This window comes from Geotrypetes seraphini, chromosome 2, assembly GCF_902459505.1.
Source record: "Geotrypetes seraphini chromosome 2, aGeoSer1.1, whole genome shotgun sequence".
Classification (NCBI taxonomy): Eukaryota; Metazoa; Chordata; class Amphibia; order Gymnophiona; family Dermophiidae; genus Geotrypetes; species Geotrypetes seraphini.
In genome coordinates this window covers 49,006,084-49,031,188 of record NC_047085.1, presented here as the reverse complement: position 1 = coordinate 49,031,188, position 25,105 = coordinate 49,006,084, and the positions used below count along the sequence as shown (strand labels likewise).

General features: G+C 45.5%; 1 protein-coding gene across 1 annotated transcript in view; it reads left to right on the top strand.

Moving 5' to 3' along the window:
* MED30 (mediator complex subunit 30) overlaps window positions 1-25,105 on the top strand; it is a 49,035-nt gene that overhangs the window by 4,904 nt on the left and 19,026 nt on the right. The window contains exon 2 of the mRNA XM_033935269.1: window positions 12,612-12,770. Coding sequence (XP_033791160.1) covers window positions 12,612-12,770 — 159 coding nt within the window. The remainder of the gene's footprint in view (window positions 1-12,611; window positions 12,771-25,105) is intronic.

The window sequence follows — 25,105 nt, the reverse complement described above, 5'->3', positions numbered from 1 at the left end:
TCCTATCCCCACATTTCCAAATTTGACCAACAAGGCCATTCTACAGTTTTACTCCTGCACATGAAAAAGTCATGGCATTCGTTTCCACATACTTGAGATTGGCCTTTGTGTTCAACAGTGCTGAATTTTCAGAACGCAATGGGCTTGTCATGCCACTGTGGCTGCGTGTATCTGAGAAGCTGAAAGCTATGCTGTCAGTAGTTTCACTACCAGCAGGGTCTCTCAAAGTGGACAGGTTTCAGTGGAGATGCCAGACCTTAGAAAACTGGATGTTGCGTAACTTCTTGGATGACTTGTTGTTACTCCCTTAGAGTAATTTTGTCAGGCTGTTTACTCTTGGAAAGATTTCCCAGGCCGCTCCATTTGAAGATAATGAGGATCATAATCAAAACTTTGAAAAGCCCAAAAACCCACCTAAGTAGGCACTTTGACATCCTAATAGCTGGGATGTCCAAGTGCCAATAATCAAAAACAACTTTCTGGACGTTCAGCAGCACTTCTAAGCTGCAGTCCAGTGCTCAAAAAGAAGCATGTTGCGAGGTACGTTATGGGCGGGCATCGGGCAGGCTTAGACCTGGATGTCCTGCAGAGATAATTGAAGCTTTCCCAGGACTGACCTAAGCAGAACTTTAGATGCAGGGAGAGAACTGTTTTAGTTGCATCTAAGTTCCACAAAGGTGCCCAAACTGATAGCAAGACAACTGGAGGGTTTAAGACATGACACCCCCCTTACTCCCCCTGTGGTCATGACCCCCTCCCACTACCTAAAGAGGGAAAAAAACCAGTAAGCTTCCCATCAGCTGATTGCGGCAGGGGAAACCCCATCAGCTGAGCCTGTTTCAGTGTAGTCCTGCTGACTCAGGTGATTGTGGATTCCCATGCCAGGATCAACTGAATTGGCAGGGAGAAACATTTCTCTCTCCCTCCCCTACACACCTCTCCCTGACATCCCCGCCCCCAAAACCCCTGAACCTTCTCCTGCCTATAGAGCTGCATGCTCAGAATGACGAGCCTTCCCTCCCAATGCATCTTTTGAGCCAGTCAAGGTCTTAGGACCCTCCCACTGCATTCCAAGATACATTGGGAGAGGGAAGGCCCATCATTCTGAGCATGCATCCCTATAGGCAGGAGGGTGTAGGCTTTCATTTGTCAGCGGAAGGTACGGGAGTGTTGGGGGACATCATGGGGGAGGAATATCAGGAGATGTGGTGGGTCTGGAGATGTTGGGGGAAGGGGTGTAGGGGATCAGTGGGTGTCAAGGAGGGAGAGACAAATATTTTTTCTCCCTACCGATTCAGCTGATACTGGCAGGGGAATCCACAATCAGCTGAGCTAGCAGGATTGCGCCAAAACTGGCTCAGCTGATGGGGATTCCCCTGCCATGATCAGCTGATGGCCTTTTGGGTACGTCTGAAAAACTTGATTTTGTGTGTTTTTCATGTGGGCATTTTTATATTTGAGAATGGCCAAAAAAGATAGATGTACTAAGGACCAAAACGTCTACATAGATTGGCTGTTTTGAGAATGGACATTTTCTCTACTGGATTTTGAGACTTTTTTCCAAAACATCCAAATTAGACTTAGATGTCCTATCAAAAATGCCCCTTCATGAATCCAACTGTGGTTTGGTAGAGTCTTCAAGCTTTAGAAATGGATTTATAATCCTTTCTGGACTGATATATTTGAACAACTTATTTTTCTCATCTCTTCTGGAATTTCCTTTGATCGTGGCATAGCGTTCTTATAAATACTTTGTGGTATCTGCTTCACTTTCTTAGTAAGATTCAATATATAGTGTGGTTTAGATTCAACAAAGTTTGCTGAAATCATGCCTGGCTGTGTTCAATCTGCTGAATCTAATTATCAATTAACTCTGGTTAATTGGTTGATTTAAGAGGGCAGTTATTTTTCTGTTGTAGCATAGCTATTGAGAGCCAGAAGACAGATTAGGTTTTGAGGTTTGACTATTTTCAATCTGAAATTGCAGTTGCATTGTGCAGTCTGGATGGGAGGAAAAGACTTCAGAAGCCTTTGAAGACATTAACAAATTAGACTGAACATTTTTCATTGGTCATTATAACTCCCAGAACCATTTTTTGTATACCCAGTAAATACTTGAATATAAACTGATGTAATCTTTTTCACCCCCCAAAAAAGGGTGAAAAAAGATTGACTCGTATACAAACCAAACTTGCAGCAGTCTCAAGAGGTTACTGTGGGAACGTGTGTCAGTCATTTTGAGTAGTGAGACTGCACAGGGCAGGAGCATAAGAGGATCACACTTGCCCTGGCTTACCACTGGACCAGCAGGGCTTAAGGGAAGCCCAGGGAGAAGCCTGTGATGGGTCCATGTCTGCTTTATCATTCTCTCTTTGAGAAATTCCCTAACCCTTCTTTGTCTTGTTGTTCTGTTGTAATTAGATTGTAAACTCTATTGAGCAGGGATTGTTTCTTACATGTTTAATTTACACTGTAGAAATAAGTAGTAGTAAGACTCAGATATACACAGAAACCTTAATTTTTTGGTCCATTTTTTGGCCCAGTAATCTAGGTTAATATTTGAGTATATATAGTAATCCAGTGCTGCTCCAATTGTAGTAGTTTCTGTATTTGTATAGAAAACTACTACAATTGGAGCAATGCTGGATTTGTGGAGGGGCATAATAAAAAAAAAAAAGTCTAAGTCCCCTTTTGGCCTAAGGCCATAAATGTTGAAAGTAGAAGCAGGGAAAATGTCCATTATCAAAAAAAACATCCAAAAGGAGGTTTTTTTTGATAATGGCTTGCCTCTACATTCAGCTGTTTAAACGCCCAGACCATTACTACGTCTAAACTTATACCATTTAATCAACCTAAAAAAAGCCTAAGCCCCAAACGTCCAAAACAAGGGCTTTTAGGCAAAGGAGGAGCCAATCCTTCGCCTAAAAGCTGGATTCTGTAACCAGTGTCTGCCAAAACCAACACCGGTTACAGAATCCACCACCCTCCCCCACCCTCCCGACGACATCGAGGCAAGAGGGAGCCCAAGTCCTCCTGCGCCGTGATCCCCAAACCTCCTCCCCCCCCGGGCCGAATTTGTTGAGGCCAGGAGGGAGCTGAAGTCCTCCTGGCCTGGCGATCTCCCCCCACCACACGATCCGGCCAGGAGGGAGCCCAAGCCCTCCTGGCCCGCAACCCCCTGTAACCCCCACCCCCCACTAAAATACAGGCAGGAAGGATCCCAGGCCCTCCTGCCCTCGACGCAACCCCCTCAACAGCCAAAAACCCGATCGCCCCCCCCCCCCACCGACCCCCCACCCTCACCCCAAAAAATGTTGGACGGACGGGTGCCAAGCTCGGCAGGCCAGCCAGCGCAGGAATGGGGCTGGATTGGCCCAAGCAGCCCAATCCCCGCCCACAGGTGGGGCCTGAGGCGCCTGGGCCAACCAGAATAGGCCCGGGAGTCTTAGGCTCCTCCTGTGGGCGGAGCCTTAGGCACATGGACCCGGCCCATGTGCTTAAGGCGCCGCCCACAGGTCATTGCAAAGCTGGGAGACTATATTGAAGGATTGTAAAGAAATACTTGAAAAAAAAAAAAATAAAACATGTAAATTAAAAAAAATACTGTGCATTATTTATGAAATGACCCTCATATCATACAATTCCTTACAGATGGACTGTGTACCCAACTCACGAATTGGTTTGTCAAGGCAGATGACTTTTTAAAATATGAAATGTCACCTCAGTAACAACTATAGAAAAATAGACAAATATAGGGCAAAATATAGACAGCAGATATAAATTCTAAATTACTAGATTACTAAATTGCAAATGAAATCATTTTCCCTACCTTTGTTGTCTGGTGATTTCTTTCTTTCCTTCCTTCCTTCCTTCCATCCTCAGTCCCAACAATTGTCCCTTCTTCCCTCCCTCCTATGTTCCCCTCACTGCCTTTGTCATCTTCCCCCCACCTCAGGCCCAACAATTGTCCCTTCCTTCCTCCTATGTTCCCCTCACAGCCTTCCAGCCTGTCCTCTTCACCCCCTCCCCCATGCCTGCTTTTAATCCCGGCATTTCCCTTGCTGGATGCGGTGGCAGTGAGCTCCCCCTTCCCCGGCATTGAGCTTCCCCCTCCTGCACCTGTTTTTAATCCCTTCGCTTCCTTCGCCGGACAGCTGCGGCAGGGAGAGGCAGAGTGGCGAACAAGGCAGGTGCGCTTGCCTGAATGGCTGCAGTCAGCTCTCACATCTCGCAATAACTGCCTGCAGCCATTTAGGCAGGCGCAAGGTACCACACAAGCACACCTGCCTTGTTAAGCGCTCTGGTACAGGAGGGGGAAGCTAACTGCTGGGGAGGGGGAGCTCACTGCCAGTGGGGAGGGGGGGCTCACTGCCACAGAATCCTGTGAGGGAAGCACCGGGATTAAAAGCAGGCACAGGGGGGGAGCGGCTCCCTGCCGCAGCCGTCCAGCGAGAGAAGCGCCGACATTAAAAGCAGGCATAGGGAGGGCAGCTCACTGTCACAGCCCTCTAACGAGGGAAGCGCCACAATGAAAAACAAGTGGGGGATGTGGTATTCGCACCATAAGGCGCACCCTTATTTCCACCCACGTTTTGGGGGGAAAAAGTATGTCTTATGGAGTGAAGAATCTGATCTTTTTTGAGTCTTCCCTATGCTAAGACGATCCCAGTAGTCCTGGGACAGCTCTGCCTGGGAGAATGGTCAGACATTGGGGTCTGAAGGCAGGAGGACCACACTTTTTTAAAAGAACACCTGCCTGCCTTGCCTGTTCTAACACTTAGAGCTCAGGAAATAGGTTCCTTGGGAGTAGTACTCACCCCTGTGGAGTCAGGCACTTGAGCACAGGCAGATTAAACCACACGACTGGTCAGGAGGCTTGGTGGAGGTCAAGGGTTTCAGGTTTTAGAACCTGAATAAAAGGCAGCTCGAAGAGACAAGCTGCTTGATCTACCCTTGCTTGTCTGAGGCAGAAATTCCTTCTTCATTTCCAGCTGCAGGGAAGCTGGTGCGGGCACACTACATGCCAATTCTGTGTGTACAGCTCATTATCCCAGGACAAGCAGGCAGTATATTCTTAACTGATGGGTGACGGCACCAACGGAGCTCTGGTACGGACAATTTTAGAGTGATTGCACTCTTAGAACTTAGAAAGTTCTAGTTAGGCCGCACCGCGCATGCGCGAGTGCCTTCCTGCCCGACGGAGGCGCGCGGTCTCCAGTTTCTTAGTTTCCGCGGAGCTAAGAAGACGTGTTTTTTCAGCGGCCGTTGAAAGACTTTTTCTCTTGCCTTCCCGCTCGCGCATTTTTGTCTTGGAACCTTCTCTTCCTTTTTGTTTCTTTTCTTGTTTCTTAAAAAAAACCAAAACGTTCTTTTTTCCGGCTCGCCCCGGCGGGACCTGTTGCCACCATCGAAGCCTCAGCCTTCGATTTAGCGGAGGCCGTTTTTACCTTCATGCCCCCTCAGCCAAGATTTAAGAAGTGCCAACGGTGTGCGCGCCCCATCTCTTTGACCGACCCGCACAATTGGTGTCTCCAGTGCCGGGGTTCGGATCATAGAGCTTCCTCCTGCACCCGTTGTGCTACTCTTAAAAAGCGCACCTTGAAAAATCGACAGATTCAGCAGAAACTTCTGTTCGATGCCGCGATGGCTGATCCCTCGGCATCCACACCGACGGCGGTGGCTTCTAAGCCTGCACCCACTTCGTCGACGCTGCACGACATCGCTCCGGCGTCGCACCCTTCAGGTAAGCCGTCTAAGAAGCCTTCCTCCTCCCTGGAGCGTCCTCCGGTCGCTGTGGCAGAGAGTCCAGTCCTGCCAACCTCGAGGCACCCCCGTAAACGCTCCGCCCCTATAGAGGTGAGTGCATCCTTGTCGGTCTCCTCATCCTCTGGGCGTCGAGCAGCACCGCAGGTATCGCAGAAAAAGAAAGCGATACCAGTGCCTTCCCTGGATGGCCGTATTGCGGCTGTCCTTCAAGTCCAACTTAAAGTGCAATTACAGCAGCTCCTCCCTGTTCTGTTGGCACTGAACCTTCCAGTTCCGGTCCGGTCTGAGCCTCCGGTACCGGCCGTGGAGCAGCCGCTATTGTCGGCTTCCGCTCTATCGGTACCGGTTCATTCTGCTTCTTCGGTCTCCATGCCGGTCTTGTTTGCGGAACCGAGAGGCCTCCATCGTGCTGTTCAAACGACTGAACCCGCACTGATATCTGATCACTCCTGGCACCGGCAACCTACTACTTCCCCGGGTACCGCATCTATGCGATCCTGGAAGTCGGTACACAAAACCCGACATACTGAACCTTCAACACTGGACTCCCGGGATCGCAGTTCTTAGGTACGGGACCCTGATCTTTGGGATGACTCTGAAGAGCCTGTGATGTCTGATATCGAGGTTTCTTCAGCTGAGGAAGACCCCTTTGTGCGGGAACCTTCTTCTAAACCTGACCGTTCCTCCTTTACAACTTTATTAAAGGAGATATGCGAGTCTCTTTCTATTCCTTTGGAGGCTGAATCTAAAAAGTCTAAAGCATTTCTTGAAGCTTTAGACTTTGATCACCTTCCCAAGGAATTTCTAAAATTACCCCTCCATGATATTTTACGAGAGACTTTCTATAAAAACTTGGAGACACCTTTAACCATCCCTGGTGCCCCTCGCAAATTAGACACTTTATACAAGGTTATTCCCATTCCAGGCTTTGACAAGCCTCAACTCCCGCATGAATCCTTACTTGTGGAATCCACTTTGAAGAAGACTGTGGGCACTAGTGTCTATGCTTCTGTCCCTCCTGGCAGAGAGGGTAAGGCCATGGATAAGAACATAAGAACATAAGCAGTGCCTCTGCTGGGTCAGACCAGAGGTCCATCGTGCCCAGCAGTCCGCTCTCGCGGCGGCCCAACAGGTCCAGTACCTGTGCAGTAATCCTCTATCTATACCCCTCTATCCCCTTTTCCAGTAGGTAATTGTCTAATCCTTTCTTAAACCCCATTACTGTACTCTGCCCTATCACGTCCTCTGGAAGCGCATTCCAGGTGTCCACCACACGTTGGGTAAAGAAGAACTTCCTAGCATTCGTTTTGAATCTGTCCCCTTCTATCTTTTCCGAGTGCCCTCTTGTTCTTTTATTTTTTGAAAGTTTGAAGAATCTGTCTCTCTCTACTTTCTCTATGCCCTTTATGATCTTGTAAGTTTCTATCAAATCCCCTCTAAGTCTCCTCTTCTCCAGAGAAAAGAGCCCCAATTTCTCCAATCTCTCAGCGTATGAAAGGTTTTCCATACCTTTTATCAGACGTGTCGCTCTCCTCTGGACCCTCTCGAGTAACGCCATATCCTTCTTAAGGTATGGTGACCAAAATTGGACGCAGTACTCCAGATGCGGGCGCACCATCGCCCGATACAACGGCAGAATAACTTCTTTCGTTCTGGTCGCAATACCCTTCTTGATTATACCAAGCATTCTATTCGCTTTCTTAGCGGCCGCTGCACACTGTGCCATCGGCTTCATTGTTGTGTCCACCATTACCCCCAAGTCCCTTTCCTGTATACTCTCCTTCAATAATATCCCTCCCATCGTATAGTTGTACCTCAAGTTTCTGCTTCCCATATGTAATACTTTACATTTCTCAACGTTGAACTTCATCTGCCACCTCGTCGCCCATTCCCCTAGCTTGTTCAAGTCCCTTTGCAATTCTTCGCAGTCTTCTATAGTCCGAGCACCACTAAAAAGTTTGGTGTCGTCTGCAAATTTTATTATCTCACACTTTGTCCCTGTTTCTAGATCATTTATGAATATATTAAATAGCAGTGGCCCGAGCACCGAGCCCTGCGGTACACCACTCGTGACCCTCCTCCAGTCAGAGTAGTGGCCTTTCACTCCTACCCTTTGCTTTCTACCTTCCAACCAGTTTCTGATCCATCTATGTACATCTCCTTCCACCCCATGGTTCTTCAGCTTCTGGAGTAGACGTTCATGGGGCACCTTGTCAAAGGCTTTTTGGAAATCTAGATATATGATGTCTATGGGGTCTCCTCTGTCCATTTGTTTGTTCACTCCCTCGAAGAAGTGCAGTAAGTTCGTTAGGCACGATCTACCCTTGCAGAAACCATGTTGACTGGTTATCAGTAGTTCGTTCCTTTCGAAATGTTCATCGATGTTTTCTTTTATCAGAGCTTCTGCCATTTTTCCCGGAACCGAGGTCAGACTCACTGGTCTGTAATTTCCAGGGTCTCCTCTTGATCCCTTTTTAAAGATGGGCGTAACGTTGGCTATTTTCCAATCCTTTTGGCAAGCGTCTCTATCAAAATCCTATGCTAGCCAATTGCTCAGGTAATTATGCCTTTCATTTCTCATTTTACCTGAAGCATCTTATCCAACAACTTTCTTCTTTTGAGAAATATCTCCCTGATCGGAAGCTTCCCTTATTTCAACAATACACTTCAGTTTATTGCAGCTTCGCAAGTTCATGGTGCGTTCGATTTATGACACCTTTGAACTTACTTCTCGGGCTACGGCAATGGCTGTTGCTATGAGAAGTCTGGCTTGGCTTCGAGTCTCAGAACTCGATGTCAACCACCAGGACCGATGTCAACCACCAGGACCAATGCTCCGTGCTTAGGTGACGAGTTGTTTGATGACTCTATGGATTCTACCACTCAAAAGCTGTCTGCGCATGAGACTAGGTGGGACACATTACTGAAAAACAAAAAGAAGCCTCCACCTCCTCGTCCTTTTCGCCAGCAGTCATCTTACCAACGTCACTACTCTGCTCGTCCTCTTCCTCCTGCTCAGCAGCAACCTCGGCGTCAATGTCAACAGCAACGCCAACAACCTCGTACTCAACAGCAGCAATCAGTAAAACCACCTGCAACACCTAAGCCCACTCAACCCTTTTGACTTCCTTCTCCAGGACATAGCCAGTCTTCCTCCATCCTCTCTTCTGCCCCAACCTATCGGAGGACGTCTCTCCATTTTCCTCAGCCATTGGGAACTCATCACTTCAGATCAGTGGGTTCTAAAGAACATTATTCGCCACGGCTATTCTCTCAATTTCCAGACTCTTCCCTCCCACAGTCCTCCAAAAGAGTCTGCTTTGAACACCTCTCAGTCCTCTCTACTTCTTCGGGAGGTTCAATCCCTTCTTCTTCTAAACGCCATAGAAGAAGTTCCTCTAGATCAGAAGGAGCAGGGATTTTACTCCCACTATTTTCTGGTCCCCCCAAAAAACGGAGACCTCAGACCCATATTAGATCTCAGGGATCTAAACAAATGTTTGGTCAAAGAGAAGTTCAAAATGCTCTCTCTAGCCACACTTTATCCTCTTCTCTCTCAGGATGACTGGCTATGTTCCCTTGATCTCAAAGAAGCCTACACCCGATCCATCTGGCCTCCAGACAGTATCTCCGGTTCATGATCAATCGCTGCCATTACCAGTACAAAGTGTTACCCTTTGGTCTGGCCTCTTCTCCCAGGGTATTCACAAAATGTCTCATTGTGGTGGCCGCTTTTCTATGCTCTCACCATCTCCAGGTCTTCCCTTACCTGGACGACTGGTTAATCAAGGCTCATTCGTCTCAGGCAGTGGCTCTGGCTACCAACCAGACCATCCTTTTTCTCCAAATTCTGGGATTCAAGATCAACCTGCCCAAGTCCCATCTCATCCCCACTCAGTGACTTCAATTCATTGGAGTGATACTGGACACTGTTCTCATTATTGCGTTTCTTCCATCCAACCGCCTTCAGACCCTTCTTCATCTCTGTCAGCAGGTGCTCCCACAGCTTTCTATCTCTGCGAAGCAAATGATGATTCTCTTGGGTCACATAGCCTCGACAGTTCATGTCACCCCCTTCACCTGCATACCCCTCAATGGACCCTGGCTACCCAATGGTCCCAGGTGACAGATCCTTGTTCACGTCACATCTCTGTGACATTGTCTCTTCGACTGTCTCTTCAATGGTGGTTGCAATCTTCAAATCTCTCCAGAGGTCTTCTGTTCCATCTGCTTCCTCATCATCTGGTCATCACCACAGACGCGTCCCCATATGCCTGGGGAGCTCACTTGTACAATCTTCAAACTCAAGGTCTTTGGACTGCCCAGAAAAAGAGACATCACATCAATTTCCTGGAACTCAGAGCGATGTTTTATGCCCTCAAGGCTTTTCAGCATCTCCTCTTTCCTCAAGTACTCCTGCTTTGCACAGACAATCAAGTTGCAATGTACTACATCAACAAACAGAGTGGGACGGGTTCTCGCCTGTTATGTCAGGAGGCTCAAAAAATTTGGTCTTGGGCGACAGCTCGCCAGTTATTCCTGAAAGCTGTCTACATTCAGGGAGAGCAGAATTCCTTAGCAGACAAGCTCAGCAGAATTCTCCAACCTCACGAATGGACTCTCGATCCCTTGACTCTTCAGACCATTTTCGCTCAATGGGGCACTCCTCAGGTGGACCTTTTTGCGGCTCCACACAATCATCAACTGCCCCGATTTTGCTCCAGACTCTACTCCCCTCATCGTCTGGCAGCAGATGCATTTCTCCTGGATTGAACCAATCTATTCCTTTATGCCTTTCCCCCTCTACCTCTCATGTTACGAACCTTATTCAAGCTCAAGAGGGAAAAAGCCACCATGATTCTCATCACTCCACGGTGGCCCAGGCAACATTGGTTCTCCCTTCTTCTTCAACTCAGTTCCAGGGAGCCCATACTTCTTCCAGTGTTTCCTTATCTGCTTACTCAGCATCAGCAGTCCCTTCTACATCCCAACCTACAGTCTCTGCACCTGACAGCTTGGTATCTCTCGGGCTGAGCTCGTCTCACTCTCTTCTTTCTCAGCCTGTCCGTTCTATTCTTGATGCTTCCAGGAAGCCGGCCACTCTTCAGTGTTACCAACAGAAGTGGACCCGGTTTTCTTCCTGGTGCTTTCGGCATCATCATGATCCAACTTCATTAGCAGTAGAACTTGTGTTGGATTATCTTCTTTCTTTGTCTAACTCTGGTCTCAAGTCTACTTCTATCAGAGTACACCTCAGTGCCATTACTGCTTTTCATGAGCCAGTTCACGGAAAACCTCTCACAGCTCATCCTTTGGTTTACAGATTCATGCGGGGGCTTTTCAGTGTGAAACCACCTCTCAAGCCCCGCCTGTTGTCTGGGATCTTAATGTGGTTCTTTCCACCTTAATGAAGCCTCCTTTTGAACCATTGGCCAAAGCTCATCTCAAATTTCTCACTTGGAAAGTCATCTTCCTTATTGCTCTCACCTCTGCCAGGAGGGTCAGTGAGTTGCATGCACTAGTTGCAGATCCACCTTTCACTGTCTTTCATCATGACAAGGTGGTTCTACGTACACATCCAAAGTTTCTCCCTAAGGTTGTCTCTGACTTTCACCTTAACCAGTCCATTGTCTTACCTGTATTCTTCCCGAAACCTAATTCTCATCCTGGGGAACAGGCTTTGCATACTTTGGACTGTAAGCGTGCTTTGGCTTACTATTTGGAGCGCACTAAACCTCACCGCTCCTCTCCAACTTTTTCTATCTTTTGATCCCAATAAATTGGGTCGTCCTGTTTCTAAACGTACATTATCCAATTGGCTTGCTGCTTGCATCTCGTTCTGTTATGCTCAGACCGGACTGACACTGGAAGGTTCTGTCACGGCCCATAGAGTAAGAGCTATGACAGCATCTGTGGCTTTCCTCAGATCAACTCCTATTGAGGAAATCTGCAAAGCTGCTACTTGGTCCTCGGTTCATACTTTTACGTCTCATTATTGTCTGGATGCATTCTCCAGACGGGATGGTCACTTCGGCCAATCTGTTTTACAAAATTTATTTTCCTAATGGCCATCCTTCCCTCCATCCCTCTTTTTGTTAGCTTAGAGGTCACCCATCAGTTAAGAATATGCTGCCTGCTTGATCTGGGATAAAGCACAGTTACTTACCGTAACAGGTGTTATCCAGGGACAGTAGCAGATATTCTTACGTCCCACCCACCTCCCTGGGTTGGCTTCTTAGCTGGCTTATCTTAACTGGGGACCGCGCGCCTCCGTCGGGCGGGAAGGCACTCGCGCATGCGCGCTGCGGCCTAACTAGAACTTTCTAAGTTCTTAGAGTGCAATCACTCTAAAATTGTCCGTACCGGGGCTCCGTCAGTGCCGTCACCCATCAGTTAAGAATATCTGCCTGCTGTCCCTGGATAACACCTGTTACGGTAAGTAACTGTGCTTTACTGTCTATGGGAAAATCAGGGTAGGTCAGAACCCCTCCTTGTTGTCAGTTCCTCTTTTAGGGGTTATTGTTTTCTTTGGTACAAACTGAAGAGAGAAGGCACTGCCCAGGAAGACAAGGAGGCGGAGCTGAAAAAAATGATTGATGCCTTCTACAACCCAATTTGTGAGTTGGGGTACACAAGCCATCCATAAGGAATTGTATGCTGTTTTATAGGAAAAAGGATTATCGAGGTAAGAACCTAATCCTTCCTTTGTATTGTGATCAGCTAAGAATCGACTTTTCCAGAAGTAGAGGGGCTATAAATGTTACAATAAATAATATTTAAATACAGGTAATTCCATTAGGATATAATGTTTTAAAATGTTTGTTTTTATTTTCTTGTTTTATAAGCTTCCAAATGGTGTCACCTACCATGCAGGGACGTACCAGGACCGATTAGGAAAGCTACAAGAGCATCTCCGTCAGCTGTCCATACTCTTCAGGAAACTCCGATTAGTCTATGACAAATGTAATGAGAACTGTGCGGGTCTGGAACCTGTTCCAGTAGAGGCAAGTCCTGACACTCTCTTGGATTTTTTTGTTTTTTTATAATATAGCCAAACAATTCTTACAACTTTCAGAGCCACAATTCTACTTTCTTTTTTTTTTTTTTTTTTTTTACCAAATACTTTTCTCTGCCGGGTCTAGGACAGATTCAGCATGGCTGTTTTATTGTTGAATAGGCCACAACAGCACTTGATCTCTTGTGGGAGGGGGGGCTACGTCCCACATCCTCACAAAGTAGAAGCCCTCAACCGCCCCCCCAAATTAAAAAAAAGAGAATCTCCTGCCCCTCATACCTCTTAAAGAGGTTGCAGGCACAAGCATCATCTTCCACCTCCTGCTCATGCTGGCCTTGGCTCTCCTCTGACGTCACATCCTGGTCCCGTGACTAGAAAGTGATGTCAGAAGGGCGCAGGGGGTGGAAGATGCTTGTGCTGGCAAACTTTTCAAGAGATGTGGTGAGCAAAGGAGGCATCGGTGGAGGGGAGAAGGAGGACAGGTACTGGCAGGGGTGGGGGGGTTGGAGAAGAGGAGAGGCACTGTTGGGAGAGAGGGAGAAAGAGAGAGGTCCATTGCAGCTGTCATGGAGAGGCCAATTCATCACAGCCTTGATGAAAAAGCCATGATAAATCGTCCTATTCCGTCCCTGCCCCCTTCAGCCAGCTGCTTTATAATTCCCATTGCAAGTTCATTGTGGCTTGCCAATTTTTTTTTCAGTGACTTGCACTCCTGATTCCCCTGCAGGTAGGATTGCCAACCTTACCCCCACTTTTATCAAGCTGTGCTGCTCAACATCGCAAGCTAAATGCCAAGCTGCCTCCAGCAATAGAATGGCCAGTTCAGCATTTAGCTCACGCTGCTCAGCAGCACAGCTTGATAAAAAGGAGGGAGGGGGGGTTAATGATATATTTAAGGAATCATAGCAATTTCCTTTATAAATATATTGTACCACTTCACATGTTGTGAAATTGTTTGTAGATCTTGGATAGGCCGCTTAACTCTCCTCTGGCTCAGGTACCCTTACATTGGTAGCTCTCTGGGGACAGGGAAATGACTACTGTAGCTGAATATAACTTGGCCTTGAACCAAAACTGAAAAGAGGTGAACTAAATTCAAATAAATTGTATTAAGATATGAATAAACTGTGAAGGCAGATAGTAGATCATAAGTTCCTTGATGTATGAGTGTATGAATAAGAAAATGACCCAATTCTAGGACAGATTTAAATCTTGTGCATTTTATATAAATCATCAGGGTTGAAAGAAAAAGAAAAGGTTCAAGTTATGCCATCACAATTTGCAACATATTACAAAAGATTCACTGGATTCCGAGACATTAGTTAAATACGTAAAAGGCTGCAGGAAGAATACACATAGAGAAAACAGCAATTTTATTCAATTTTGGGGATTTCTATGAATAAGTTCTCTTAGGCTTCCACATCTGGTCAGGTAGAATCAGTGTTTCAGCCATCATGCTATGGCTTTCTTCTGGCTATGCTGTGAGGTTTGCCGTTTGTTTTTATATACATATAGTGGGTCCTCAAATCCAATTGGTTAGGACTTGAGGTGAATGAGGCAGGAAAGTCTATTGGATTTGAGGACCCACTAAATGTAAAGACAAGCTGAAAACTAAAGCATACCCTGAATGGCTGAAATGTTGGTTCTACCTGACCAGATACAGTGAGACCCCAAAAACTGCAACAAATTTATGTGAGTAAGTCAGATTTTGCTAAACTGTATATCCAAAGGGAGCCAGTTAACTGGCGGATTGTTTTTGCTGTCTAAGGTGGTTTTGAAAACTAGAGAGATGAGTGCTTTCCTCTAAACCAGTGTATCGCAAACTGTCCAAATGTGCCACTACACACTGAGGAGGAAGAGAGGCACTGGCCAGTTGACTTGCCTACAGGCCAGAATTTCTCAACACGCGGTACAGCGCCAGCGCTGTATTGTCTAGTGACTTCCTGCTGTTGTCGCGTATCTCCCGAGACTCCTGCCTCCCTCGTCTTCTCTCCCCACCCCTGGACCAGCAGCAGCAGCTCAGTGTGCATTTAGCAGCCTCAGGGCCTATGCTAGGCCGGTCTACTTCGATGATGCAATTTCCTCTTTTGTCTTTCCTCTTTTGCCAGCCTAGCAAAGGCCCCGAGGCTGCCTATTGGAATCGCATCTAAACTCATGCTAGCGGCAGCTGTGTGTGGAAGTTAAAAGCACAATGAGCTGCTGCTAGAAAGAGGAGAGGTACTGCTGGACAGAGGAGGAGGGAAAGAGAAGGGAGAAGGGGTACTGCTGGATAGGGGAGGAGGGAAAGAAAGAGAGGTGCTGCTGGACCTGGCAGAAGGAGAGGGAAAGGAAATGTCTGCACACTGGATGGGGAGAGTTCATATTAATTGTGAGTGGGGTTGGGGGAGGGAAGGAAAGGAAAGAAAATTGTTGCAGGAGGAGTGAGAGTGATGAGAGAGGGAGAAATGGGCATGGGGTGGAGGAGAGGGAGAAATGGGGAGAGAGCATGCTGGGTTGGAGGTGGGAAGGAGGGATGTCATTCGAGGGAAGAGGCAAGGAGAGAGAGAGAGAAAAAAAGCGCACAGGAGGCAGAAAGTGTTGGACTCATGGAGAGGGCAAGATGGATGGGGAAGACAGAAAGGAGGGAAGGAGAAATGCCACACTTGGGGGAAGGGAGAGAGGGCAGAGAGTGAAAAGTTGGACTCATGGAGAGAAGTTGGTTGGGGGAGGGAAGGAGGACCGGAGGAGAAGCAGCATGCAGGAGGAATAGAGAAAGAAATGTTGGACTAGTGGAAAGGTGGGAGAAATGTTGGACTGGGAGGAGGGCCAGAAAGGAGGAGGGGAAGGGAGATGGACTGCAGGGAGCAGAAAGGAGGAAGGGAGAGAGAAATGTTACACTGGGGGGGAGGGGAGATGACTAAAGGAAGGGAGAGATACCAACTAGGGAATGGAAGGTAGAAATAATAATAGTACCGTGTTTCCCCAAAAATAAGTCACTGTCTTATATTAATTTTGAGCCTAAAAAAGGCACTAGGTCTTTTTTTTTCATGTACAATGATCATCTCTCCCTTCCTCTCCTCCACCCCAATTCTTCCTATTTCCTTTTCTCTCCCCTACATGTGCAGCATCTTTCCTCCCATCTTACCCATCCCCTTGTGCAGTATCTTTCTATCCTTCCCTCCCATCCCCCTGTGCAGCATCTTTCTATACCCCCCACCCCTCCGCCACACACACCCCTGCCGACCCTTCCATCTCTCCCTCCCATGCGAACCCCAACTGCGAGCCAAAATACTTGGAAACAAGCGGCAGTGTCGGCAGCATAGGTTGGATCGCGGCCTGCCATTCTCACGTTCCTCATCATTAGTGATTCTCACGCATCACTAATGATGTCATCAGCAACACAGCACGGAACAGCTGGGCGTGAGAAGGGCAGGCTGCGATCCAGCCTGTGTTGCCGATACTGCCATTTGTTTCCAGGTATTTCAGCTTGCGGTCGGGGTTTACATGGGAGGGAGAGATGGAAGGGTCGGCAGGGAGTGTGTGGGGGATGAGGGGAAGCACTGCTGCTGGAGACTAGGGCTTATTTTGGGGGGTAGGGCTTATATTAAGACCTATCCCGAAAATCATGCTAAGGCTTATTTTTGGGGTAGGTCTTATTTTTGGGGAAGTAGTAGAGAGAGATGCTAGATTATGGGAAGGAGAGGAGAGAGATGCCAGGCTGGGAAGGGGGAAAAGGAAGGAGAGAGATATTGGACAAGTGGGAGGAGGGAGGGAAGGAGAGAGATGTCAGACTATGGAAACGGGGAGGGAAGGAGAGAGAGATAGGAAGGGAAGGTAAAACATGGAAAAGTAGATTTTGAGAAGAAAGCAGAAAAATTTAATGTTAAGTTAATGCCAAAGATGGATGCAGAGCAGAAAGTTAAGAAGTAGAGAAAAACAGGCACTTGAAACATAGTTAATAGCACAGAAAAATAGTCACCAGACAACAAAGGTAGGGAAAATAGATTTTATTTTCAATATAGTGATTGAAATGTGTTATTGAGAATTTATATCTGCTGTGTATATTGTGTGTATATGAAAAATGAATGGAAAAAATGCATTACAATTAGTAAAGGGGATGGGATCTGGGGCAGAGCTTGGGTGGGCCTAGGGAGGTCTGTAGTTGGGGTGCTCAGTTGATATTTGTTAGACTTAGGGGGTACTTAGCTTGAAGTAGTTGAGAAACACTGCTGTAGGCAATCAGCCGGCGCCAGCACCTAGCCTTCTCTCCGGCCCTCTTCCCTGTTGGCACCATCTACTGGCCTCTCGGGGCCTGTCTGGAAGGCCTCCGTGCATGCGCAGACGTTACCGTGATGATGTCACGCATGTGTGTGATGTCATCACGGCGCCATCCAGGTGCCTCAAGCCATGGCCACTACCTTTACTGTGCCTTGGCTCAAGAAAGTTTGAGAGAGACTGCTCTAAACCCTAGAGTCAAATGAGCAGTTAGATAGATGTAGTTACACATGACTTACAGCAGAGATAAATAAATGCCAGTTGTAAAATATTTTTAAGTACAGGCAGTCCCCAGATTAAGAATGAGTTACATTTTTTAAACTGTTCTTAAGTCGTATTTGTACGTAACTCAGAACATGTGAATTTTAAGATTCTTACTGCTTATCTCTGCTTCCAGCTGACAAAAGGGCCAACTGCCCCTACCAGTATTCCCTCTATGGTACAGCATGCACAACCACACACTGTTCTTAATGTGGCCATGCGTCATTCCTGAATCTGTTGCAGGAGAAGTGTAGGAGTCTGTCACTATAAATACTGCTCAGTGAAATCAAATGAAGCCACAATCACATTCTTAAGTGCGAATTGTACTTAAGTCAGGTGTCTGTAACTTAGAGACTGCCTGTATATTTTCAGTAATGCATTTCCTACTTTCTATGGACTGCCCAAACCATGTTCATAACAAGCTACCTTCAAAGCTGTGCATGATGTGAGCAACTGGAAAAACTGGGATCGATTAAATTATACTTTTTGGTGGGAATCTCTATGTCACACTTTTAAAATGGAACGTACGGTGGCCATACAACAGGGACATTATAGGAAGTTTATGGATATTTGAGAGCCATTCACAAAATTCTGTAAGGAGTGATTGTTGATTTTCCCCTTTTGATAATACACGTCCAGGGTGGGTGGTAAGATTTTTTTAGTGCAAATTTTTGGATAAGTAGAAGGGGGGATGATATATGTTTTTGTCATAGAATATAATTCTGATTGAATTAAGTGCTGTTAAAGTGTAAATGATTGTTTAATATGTTGCACTTTAAAATGAATAAAGATTTACAAAGCTGTGCATGATGGATGCTTACCTGTACAAGTGGCACCTCTTCTAAAATTGCTATGCAGATGTGTCATTTTTACATGTGTAAACTCTAAAATTATTTCCTTCATGTGTGTGTTATCCAAATTAATTAATCACTTTCCCGAAATCAAAAGATGCCACACAAGGCAATGTACAAATAAAACATAAAAGTCTCGTGTCATTTAATATGATATTGGTGTTTAACAGGGCTGTGGAGTTGGTACACAAAACCTTCGACTCTGACTCCTCTGTGTAATTAGGCTAAAGATTTCCTTTACTAACTGAAAGCACACAACACACAAGGCATTTCATCACTGCCAACATGAATCATCGGGCTACTTTGTAGCACCCTAACTGTTAAGTTTGGATTTAAAGGCCAAAGATATGTCATTGTGGCTTTTTTTTATAATATTTATTAAAGAAGTTATAAACATAATTGAGTAAACGTAAAAAAAAAAAAAAGACAAAATTTAAAGAAGGCTAAGAATTTTTAGAAGGCAAAAAAATACCCATTTAAAAAGAAATAGTCATAACCCTTTCTTTTCGAGATCAAGGCATTGTTTGAATATGAAATTTAAATGCATAGAACATGAAAGATTACATTAAATGGAATAAAAATTATATTATAAAAGCTAGAAAAGTTTATCCCTAAAAACTTTATTAAAGAAACATTGTAGCTATAGAAACGGGCTTAAATCAAAAATCCAAAATTTACAAACTTGTTCTTGGAATTTCTTCTGCCAGATTCTCCTTGATAGAAGCTGTTTTGGTGGACTCGGTACATTATGGGCTCCTTTTACAAAGGTGCGTTAGGGCCTTAACGCGCGGAATAGCGCGCGCTAGCCGCTACCGCCTCCTTTTAAGCAGGCGGTAATTTTTCAGCTAGCGCATGCTAATCCGGTGCGTGTGCTAAAAATGCTAGAGCACCTTAATAAAAGGAGCCCTATGTGTCAACAAGTCAGGCACCTTTCTCAATAGGAAGAGTCAGATTGTGGAATTTATTGCCAGGACAAGTCCGTCTATGTAAGAATGAACAATTTAGGAGACTGCTCAAGACTCATCTGTCTGCAAAGGAGTTTTAAGAACATAACATAAGCAATGCCTCTGCTGGGTCAGACCTGAGGTCCATCGTGCCCAGTAGTCTGCTCACGTGGCGACACAACAGGTCCAGGACCTGTTCAGTAATCCTCTATCTATACCCTTCTATCCCCTTTTCCAGCAGGAAATTGTCCAATCCTTTCTTAAACCCCAGTACTGTACTCTGCCCTACTACGCCCTCTGGAAGCGCATTCCAGGTGTCCACCACAAGTCAGGTAAAGAAGAACTTCCTAGCATTCGTTTTGCATCTGTCCCCTTTCAACTTTTCTGAATGCCCTCTTGTTCTTTTATTATTCGAAAGTTTGAAGAATCTGTCCCTCTCCACTCTCTCTATGCCCTTCATGATCTTATAAGTCTCTATCATATCCCCTCTAAGTCTCCTCTTCTCCAGGGAAAAGAGACCCAGTTTCTCCAATCTCTCAGCGTATGAAAGGTTTTCCATACCTTTTATCAAACGTGTCGCTCTCCTCTGAACCCTCTCGAGTGACGCCATGTCCTTCTTAAGGTATGGCGACCAATATTGGACGCAATACTCCAGATGAGTTTTGTTGTTAAACTAGGTTATTTATGTCCATGTAAAAATCTGAAGTGTTTTAGATGATTGTTTTTAAGTTGAGAGGGATGTTTTATTAATGAGTTTGTGATAAAAGAAGATACATTTTATTGTTGATGTATATAGTTGTAAATGCTGTCTTTGTTGTGTATGTATAATTGTGACCCTCCCTAGGGACTCCTTTTACTAAGGTGCGCCAGCGTTTTTAGCGCACGCACAAGATTAGCACGCGCTATAGCACGCACTAGCTGAAAAATTACCGCCTGCTTAAAAGGAGGCGGTAGCGGTTAGTGCACTTGTCATTTTAGCACGCGCTATTCCACGCATTAAGGCCCTAACACACCTTTGTAAAAAGAACCCTAGGTGTTAGGTGGGCAAGAAATTTAAAAAACAAATCAGATTTGATCATTTTCAGTGCAGAAAACATTGCTGTTACATCACTAATAACCTCTGGATAAGCAGGGATGACTATGTCTACAGTCAGTTTCTCCTGAATGAGCAGTTCTATTGTAACACTTTTAATCCATTTAAAAAATTTTGTTAAAATGTTCTTATTTAGTCATCTATTGGTTGTTTTTCCACATTTAAGCTGCATCGTTTTACTTTTGAACATTTTGATTTTACCCATATCTGCTTCAAAGTCTAAATCATTTGAAGAGCATGATTCTGAGCTACCAGTGCTTCTAGCTTCTTTGTCCTGTGTTCCAGGAGTTCCAGGTAGTACCTGTAACCCTTTCATTGAGAATTGTTACTTCATAAGAGTCCCTCTTTTCCTTTAGCAATTTGGTCATTATTCAGCAATATTCAATTCATTGGATTGATGTATATAGCAATTAATAGGATTTGATTATCCAGTAAGAGACCCTCTCTTATTTTAATTGAAGATGCATACAGTGCCATCAGCAGTTAAACCTCCACTTTTGTTCAGGCGATATATCGAGCTTTTGCACTCCAACAAGAATCTATCTGGTGTTAAATCATCAGATTGCAACTTCTTGATGGCAGGAAAAGGGTGAGAAAGCAGACGTTCTAATTGTACCACTTGCTCCCACTGGCTTTCAGTTAGTGAAACACTTTCATTGTCCAGATCTTCAAAAAACATTTTTAGTTCAAGCAAATGCTTGAAATCAAATAAGTGCTTTCCCAGCATGTGGCTTGATCTAAACTAGATCTTTTTCCAGGATGTCTCTGCAGAATTACACCTGAATTACAAAGAGACCTGAACAAACTAGAAGAGTGGGTGACGAGATGGCAGATGAAGTTCAGTGTAGAGAAATGTAAAGTCTTGCATGTAGGAAATAGAAACCCGAAGTATAGCTATATGATGGGGAGGGCTGGTAATGGGTGAAAGTACCCTAGAAAAGGATTTGGGGATAATAGTGGACAATGAAGCCGTCAGCACAGTACGCAGCGGCCGCTAAGAAGGCGAATAGAATGCTAGGTACTATCAAGAAAGGTATTACAACCAGAATGAAAGAAGTTATCCTGCCATTGTATCAGGTGATGGTGCGCCCGCATCTGGAGTACTGCGTCCAATATTGGTCGCCGTACCTTAAAAAGGATATGGCGATACTCGAGAGGGTTCAGAGGAGAGCGACACATTTGATAAAAGGTATGGAAAACCTTTCATACGCTGAGAGATTGGAGAAACTGGGGCTCTTTTCCCTGGAAAAGCGGAGACTTAGAGGGGACATGATTGAGACTTATAAGATCATGAAGGGCATAGAGAAAGTGGAGAGGGACAGATTCTTCAAACTCTCGAAAATTACAAGAACGAGAGGGCATTCGGAAAAATTAAGAGGGGACAGATTCAGAACCAATGCTAGAAAGTTCTTCTTCACCCAAAGGATGGTGGACATCTGGAATGCGCTTCCGAAGGGTATAATAGGACAGAGTACGGTATTGGGGTTCAAGAAGGGATTAGATAACTTCCTGAAGGAAAAGGGGATAGAAGGGTAAAGATAGAGGATCACTATACAGGTCCTGGACCTGATGGGCTGCCCTCTCCCTATCTCTCCATGGCCCCTTCTGTCTCCTCCCAGCACACCCCTCCCCCAAAGCAGCCCCCTTTCCTTCTCCCTGTCTTTCCATGGCCCCTTCTGTCTTCCCCCCAGAGTAAAACTGTCTGTACCCAGCACACCTCCCCCCCAAAGCAGCCCCCTTTCCCTCTCCCTATCTCTCCATGGCCCCTTCTGACTACCCCCAGCACACCCCTCCCCCAAAGCAGCCCCCCTTTCCCTCTCCCTGTCTCTCCATGGCCCCTTGTCTTCCCCCCAGAGTAAAACTGTCTGTCCCCAGCATACCTCCCCCCCCAAAGCAGCCCCCTTTCCCTCTCCCTATCTCTCCATGGCCCCTTTCCCTCTCCCTCTGGCCCCCTGAATTAATCCCCCTGCTTACCCTCCCTCCATCCCGGTGTCTTCTGGCCTGCTCCTCTTCAAAGCAGGCCGCGATCATGGTGGCCGGCCGCAGCGAACTTCGCAGGCCGCTCCCCAACCCGGAAGCACGCTCCCCCCCCGACGCGATCCCGTGCGTCAGAGGGAACATGCCACTGAGGCCGGAAAGCGGCCCGCCAAAGCCGGCCACGATCGCAGGCTACCCCAAAGAGGAGGATTAGCGGCAGCGACAGCAGCGGTGAGCGAGGGCGGGAGGTATGGTCCAGCTTGCTTCGGGTTGGTGAGGTGAGGGCGGGAGGTCTGTTGAGCTTCCTTCGGGTTGGTGAGGTGAGGGCGGGAGGTCTGTTGAGCTTCCTTCGGGTTGGTGAGGGCGGGAGGAGGGGAGTGGCCAGAGTGATCATTGGCCGGGTTCTAAAATGGAACACGGCCACGGATCACACACCACAGCCGCAGTAATCACGCTTTTTTAAAAGCGCATGCACCACTAACCTTTTATTATATAGGATACCAGATTGCCATTTCATATGTTAAATTTAGCAAAAACAATGGATGATCCGGCCTTCTCTGTATCTTTGGATGCAGAGAAGGCTTTTGATCTTGTAGAATGGACTTTCATGTATCAAGCAATGGATTGGTTTGGAATAGGATCCGGATTTATTCAATGATTCAAACCTTGTATAGTTCCCCTTCTGCCAGATTATATACTAATTATACATTTTTGGATTGTTTTTGTCTGAAGAGGGGAGTTAGACAAGGATGTCCCTTATCTCCTTTGCTTTTTTGATATTGTTTTGGAACCTTTGTTGTTGGCCATTCAGCAGGCAAGGGAGATACAGGGAATTCCATATGCAGGTCGAGAGTATATGCAGATGATATTTTGCTTCATTTGAGAAATCCTGAGTTTACTATACTGCATTTACTGGAATTGATTGATAAATTTGGCAAATTTTCTTGTTATAAAATAAATTGGAGCAAATCAGAGGTTCTTCCACTAAATGTGCACCATGTAAAAGGTTTATTTGACTCATTCCCTTTCATTTGGAAGGAAGAGGGAATAAAATATTTGGGTATTATAATTCAAAGAACTTTGGAAGACACAATAACAGCAAATGAAAAGTCTATATTGCTGAAAGTCAAAGAAATGTGTGAGCATTGGAACCCATTACATCTTTCTTGGTTGGGGAGAGTCTAAACCATCAAAATGATGATTTTGCCTGTGGTTTGTTATCAAATGAGTATGTTACAGGTTTATTTTCAAAGTTCATTTTATAAGAAATTAAATGGGATTCTTACAAAATTTATTTGGCTGGATAAAACTGCTAGAATAGCCTTACTATCTTTGCAAAAACAATAATTGGCAGGGGGGGGGGTAAATTTTCCAAATTTCTATAGGTATCATCAAGCCTTCATTTTGTGTCAGGGTATGTATTGGATCCTTGCTGAACTCTTGGAGCATCTTCCGGACTGGCTGATTTTAGAGAGTCATCTTGGCCTTGATTCTGTAAAGTGCACCTAACTTTAGGCATGCTTTAGACATTCATTTGGTGCAAGTGGCAATCAGCGTTATTTAGGCACTACTTAGGCATCGTATAGATGTCTCTAATGCACTAAGCATATCTTAAGCGTCTATTAGGCACGCGTTCCCAAAAACCCCATATAGACACCAGATAGACGTCCCTAAGATGTTATATATAAAAAGGTGGTTTTTTACTGATTTGTTATTATTTCAGGACTGTAAGCTTTAACATAATTAACCCAAAGTATACCATCATTAAAAGGATAATAAAACAATATACCATGTTTAAAAGGATATTTATAATATATTAGTTTCAGTGGGAGTTGATCTGGGAACATCAGCATGGAAGGGGGGAAGCTTCACTCCTGTGCTACACAGAAACTTGTATAGCAATGGTACCATTAGCTCCTAAAAGAAGTGTAAAGCAAAGGTCTTTGAGCTCCATATAGGCTTCAAAAAGACGTGGTTTAAGCTCCAGAAAGGCTTTAGCACGATACATGCTATTTAGGTCATCCAATCAGCTTTCTCTGGGCATCCCACAGACGTTATTTGAGAGAGGTTTTTAGAAGCAATTCCTTGCTCTAAATAACACTCTCTTTGTCATGAAACATTGCTACAATCAGCTCATTCTTCAAAGCAAACAGAAAGCTCATAACTTCAATTGGCCAAGCTTAAAAACAGAATAAAACACAGAATGTGACCTGAATGTGACTTCTAGTTCATTGCAAATTGAGATTTGCAGCTGCACAATGATGACCTCATTATGACATCATCAAAGTGCACCTGCACAAGTAAAAGACAGACTGGGAGTTGAACTCACAACCACTGGGAGTTGAACTCACAACCTCTGGAAGATAAATATAGCGCTTTTACTCATTGAGCTACAGCACCTTCGATTCCAGTTTCTCTGACTCCCATGTCATATCATAGCTTAGTGATCTGCTAAGGTAAAATCTGCTTAGCTATCATCTCACAGTTAGCTGAGACAAAAGACTGGTAGCTCAAAGCTTAAAGCGCTGCTTTCATTGTCCCAAAAGCCAAAATCTCAAGTTGGGTTCAATAAATGTGATGTGGATTCAAATACTGCTGTTTATATCAAATGCAAACTCAATTTTTGGAATAGATTGTTATCCCAGGACAAGCAGGCAGCATATTCCCACACATGGGTGACGTCACCGACGGAGCCCCGCAGCGGACAGCCTCGAAAGCAAACTTGCTTGAAGATCTCGATCTTTCGAGCACTGCACTGCACATGCGCGCGTGCCTTCCCGCCCGAACTAGGGGGCGCATCTCCTGAGAGGATCCTCAGTTCGTTAATTCCGCGGAGACAAGAAGACACATTTTTCTACATCTCTGCAGCAACTTAGCCTTCTCTTCACCGCGGCTGTTTCTTTCTTTCAGTAAAGTTCGGTCGCTGTGTTCTCCTATTTTCTTT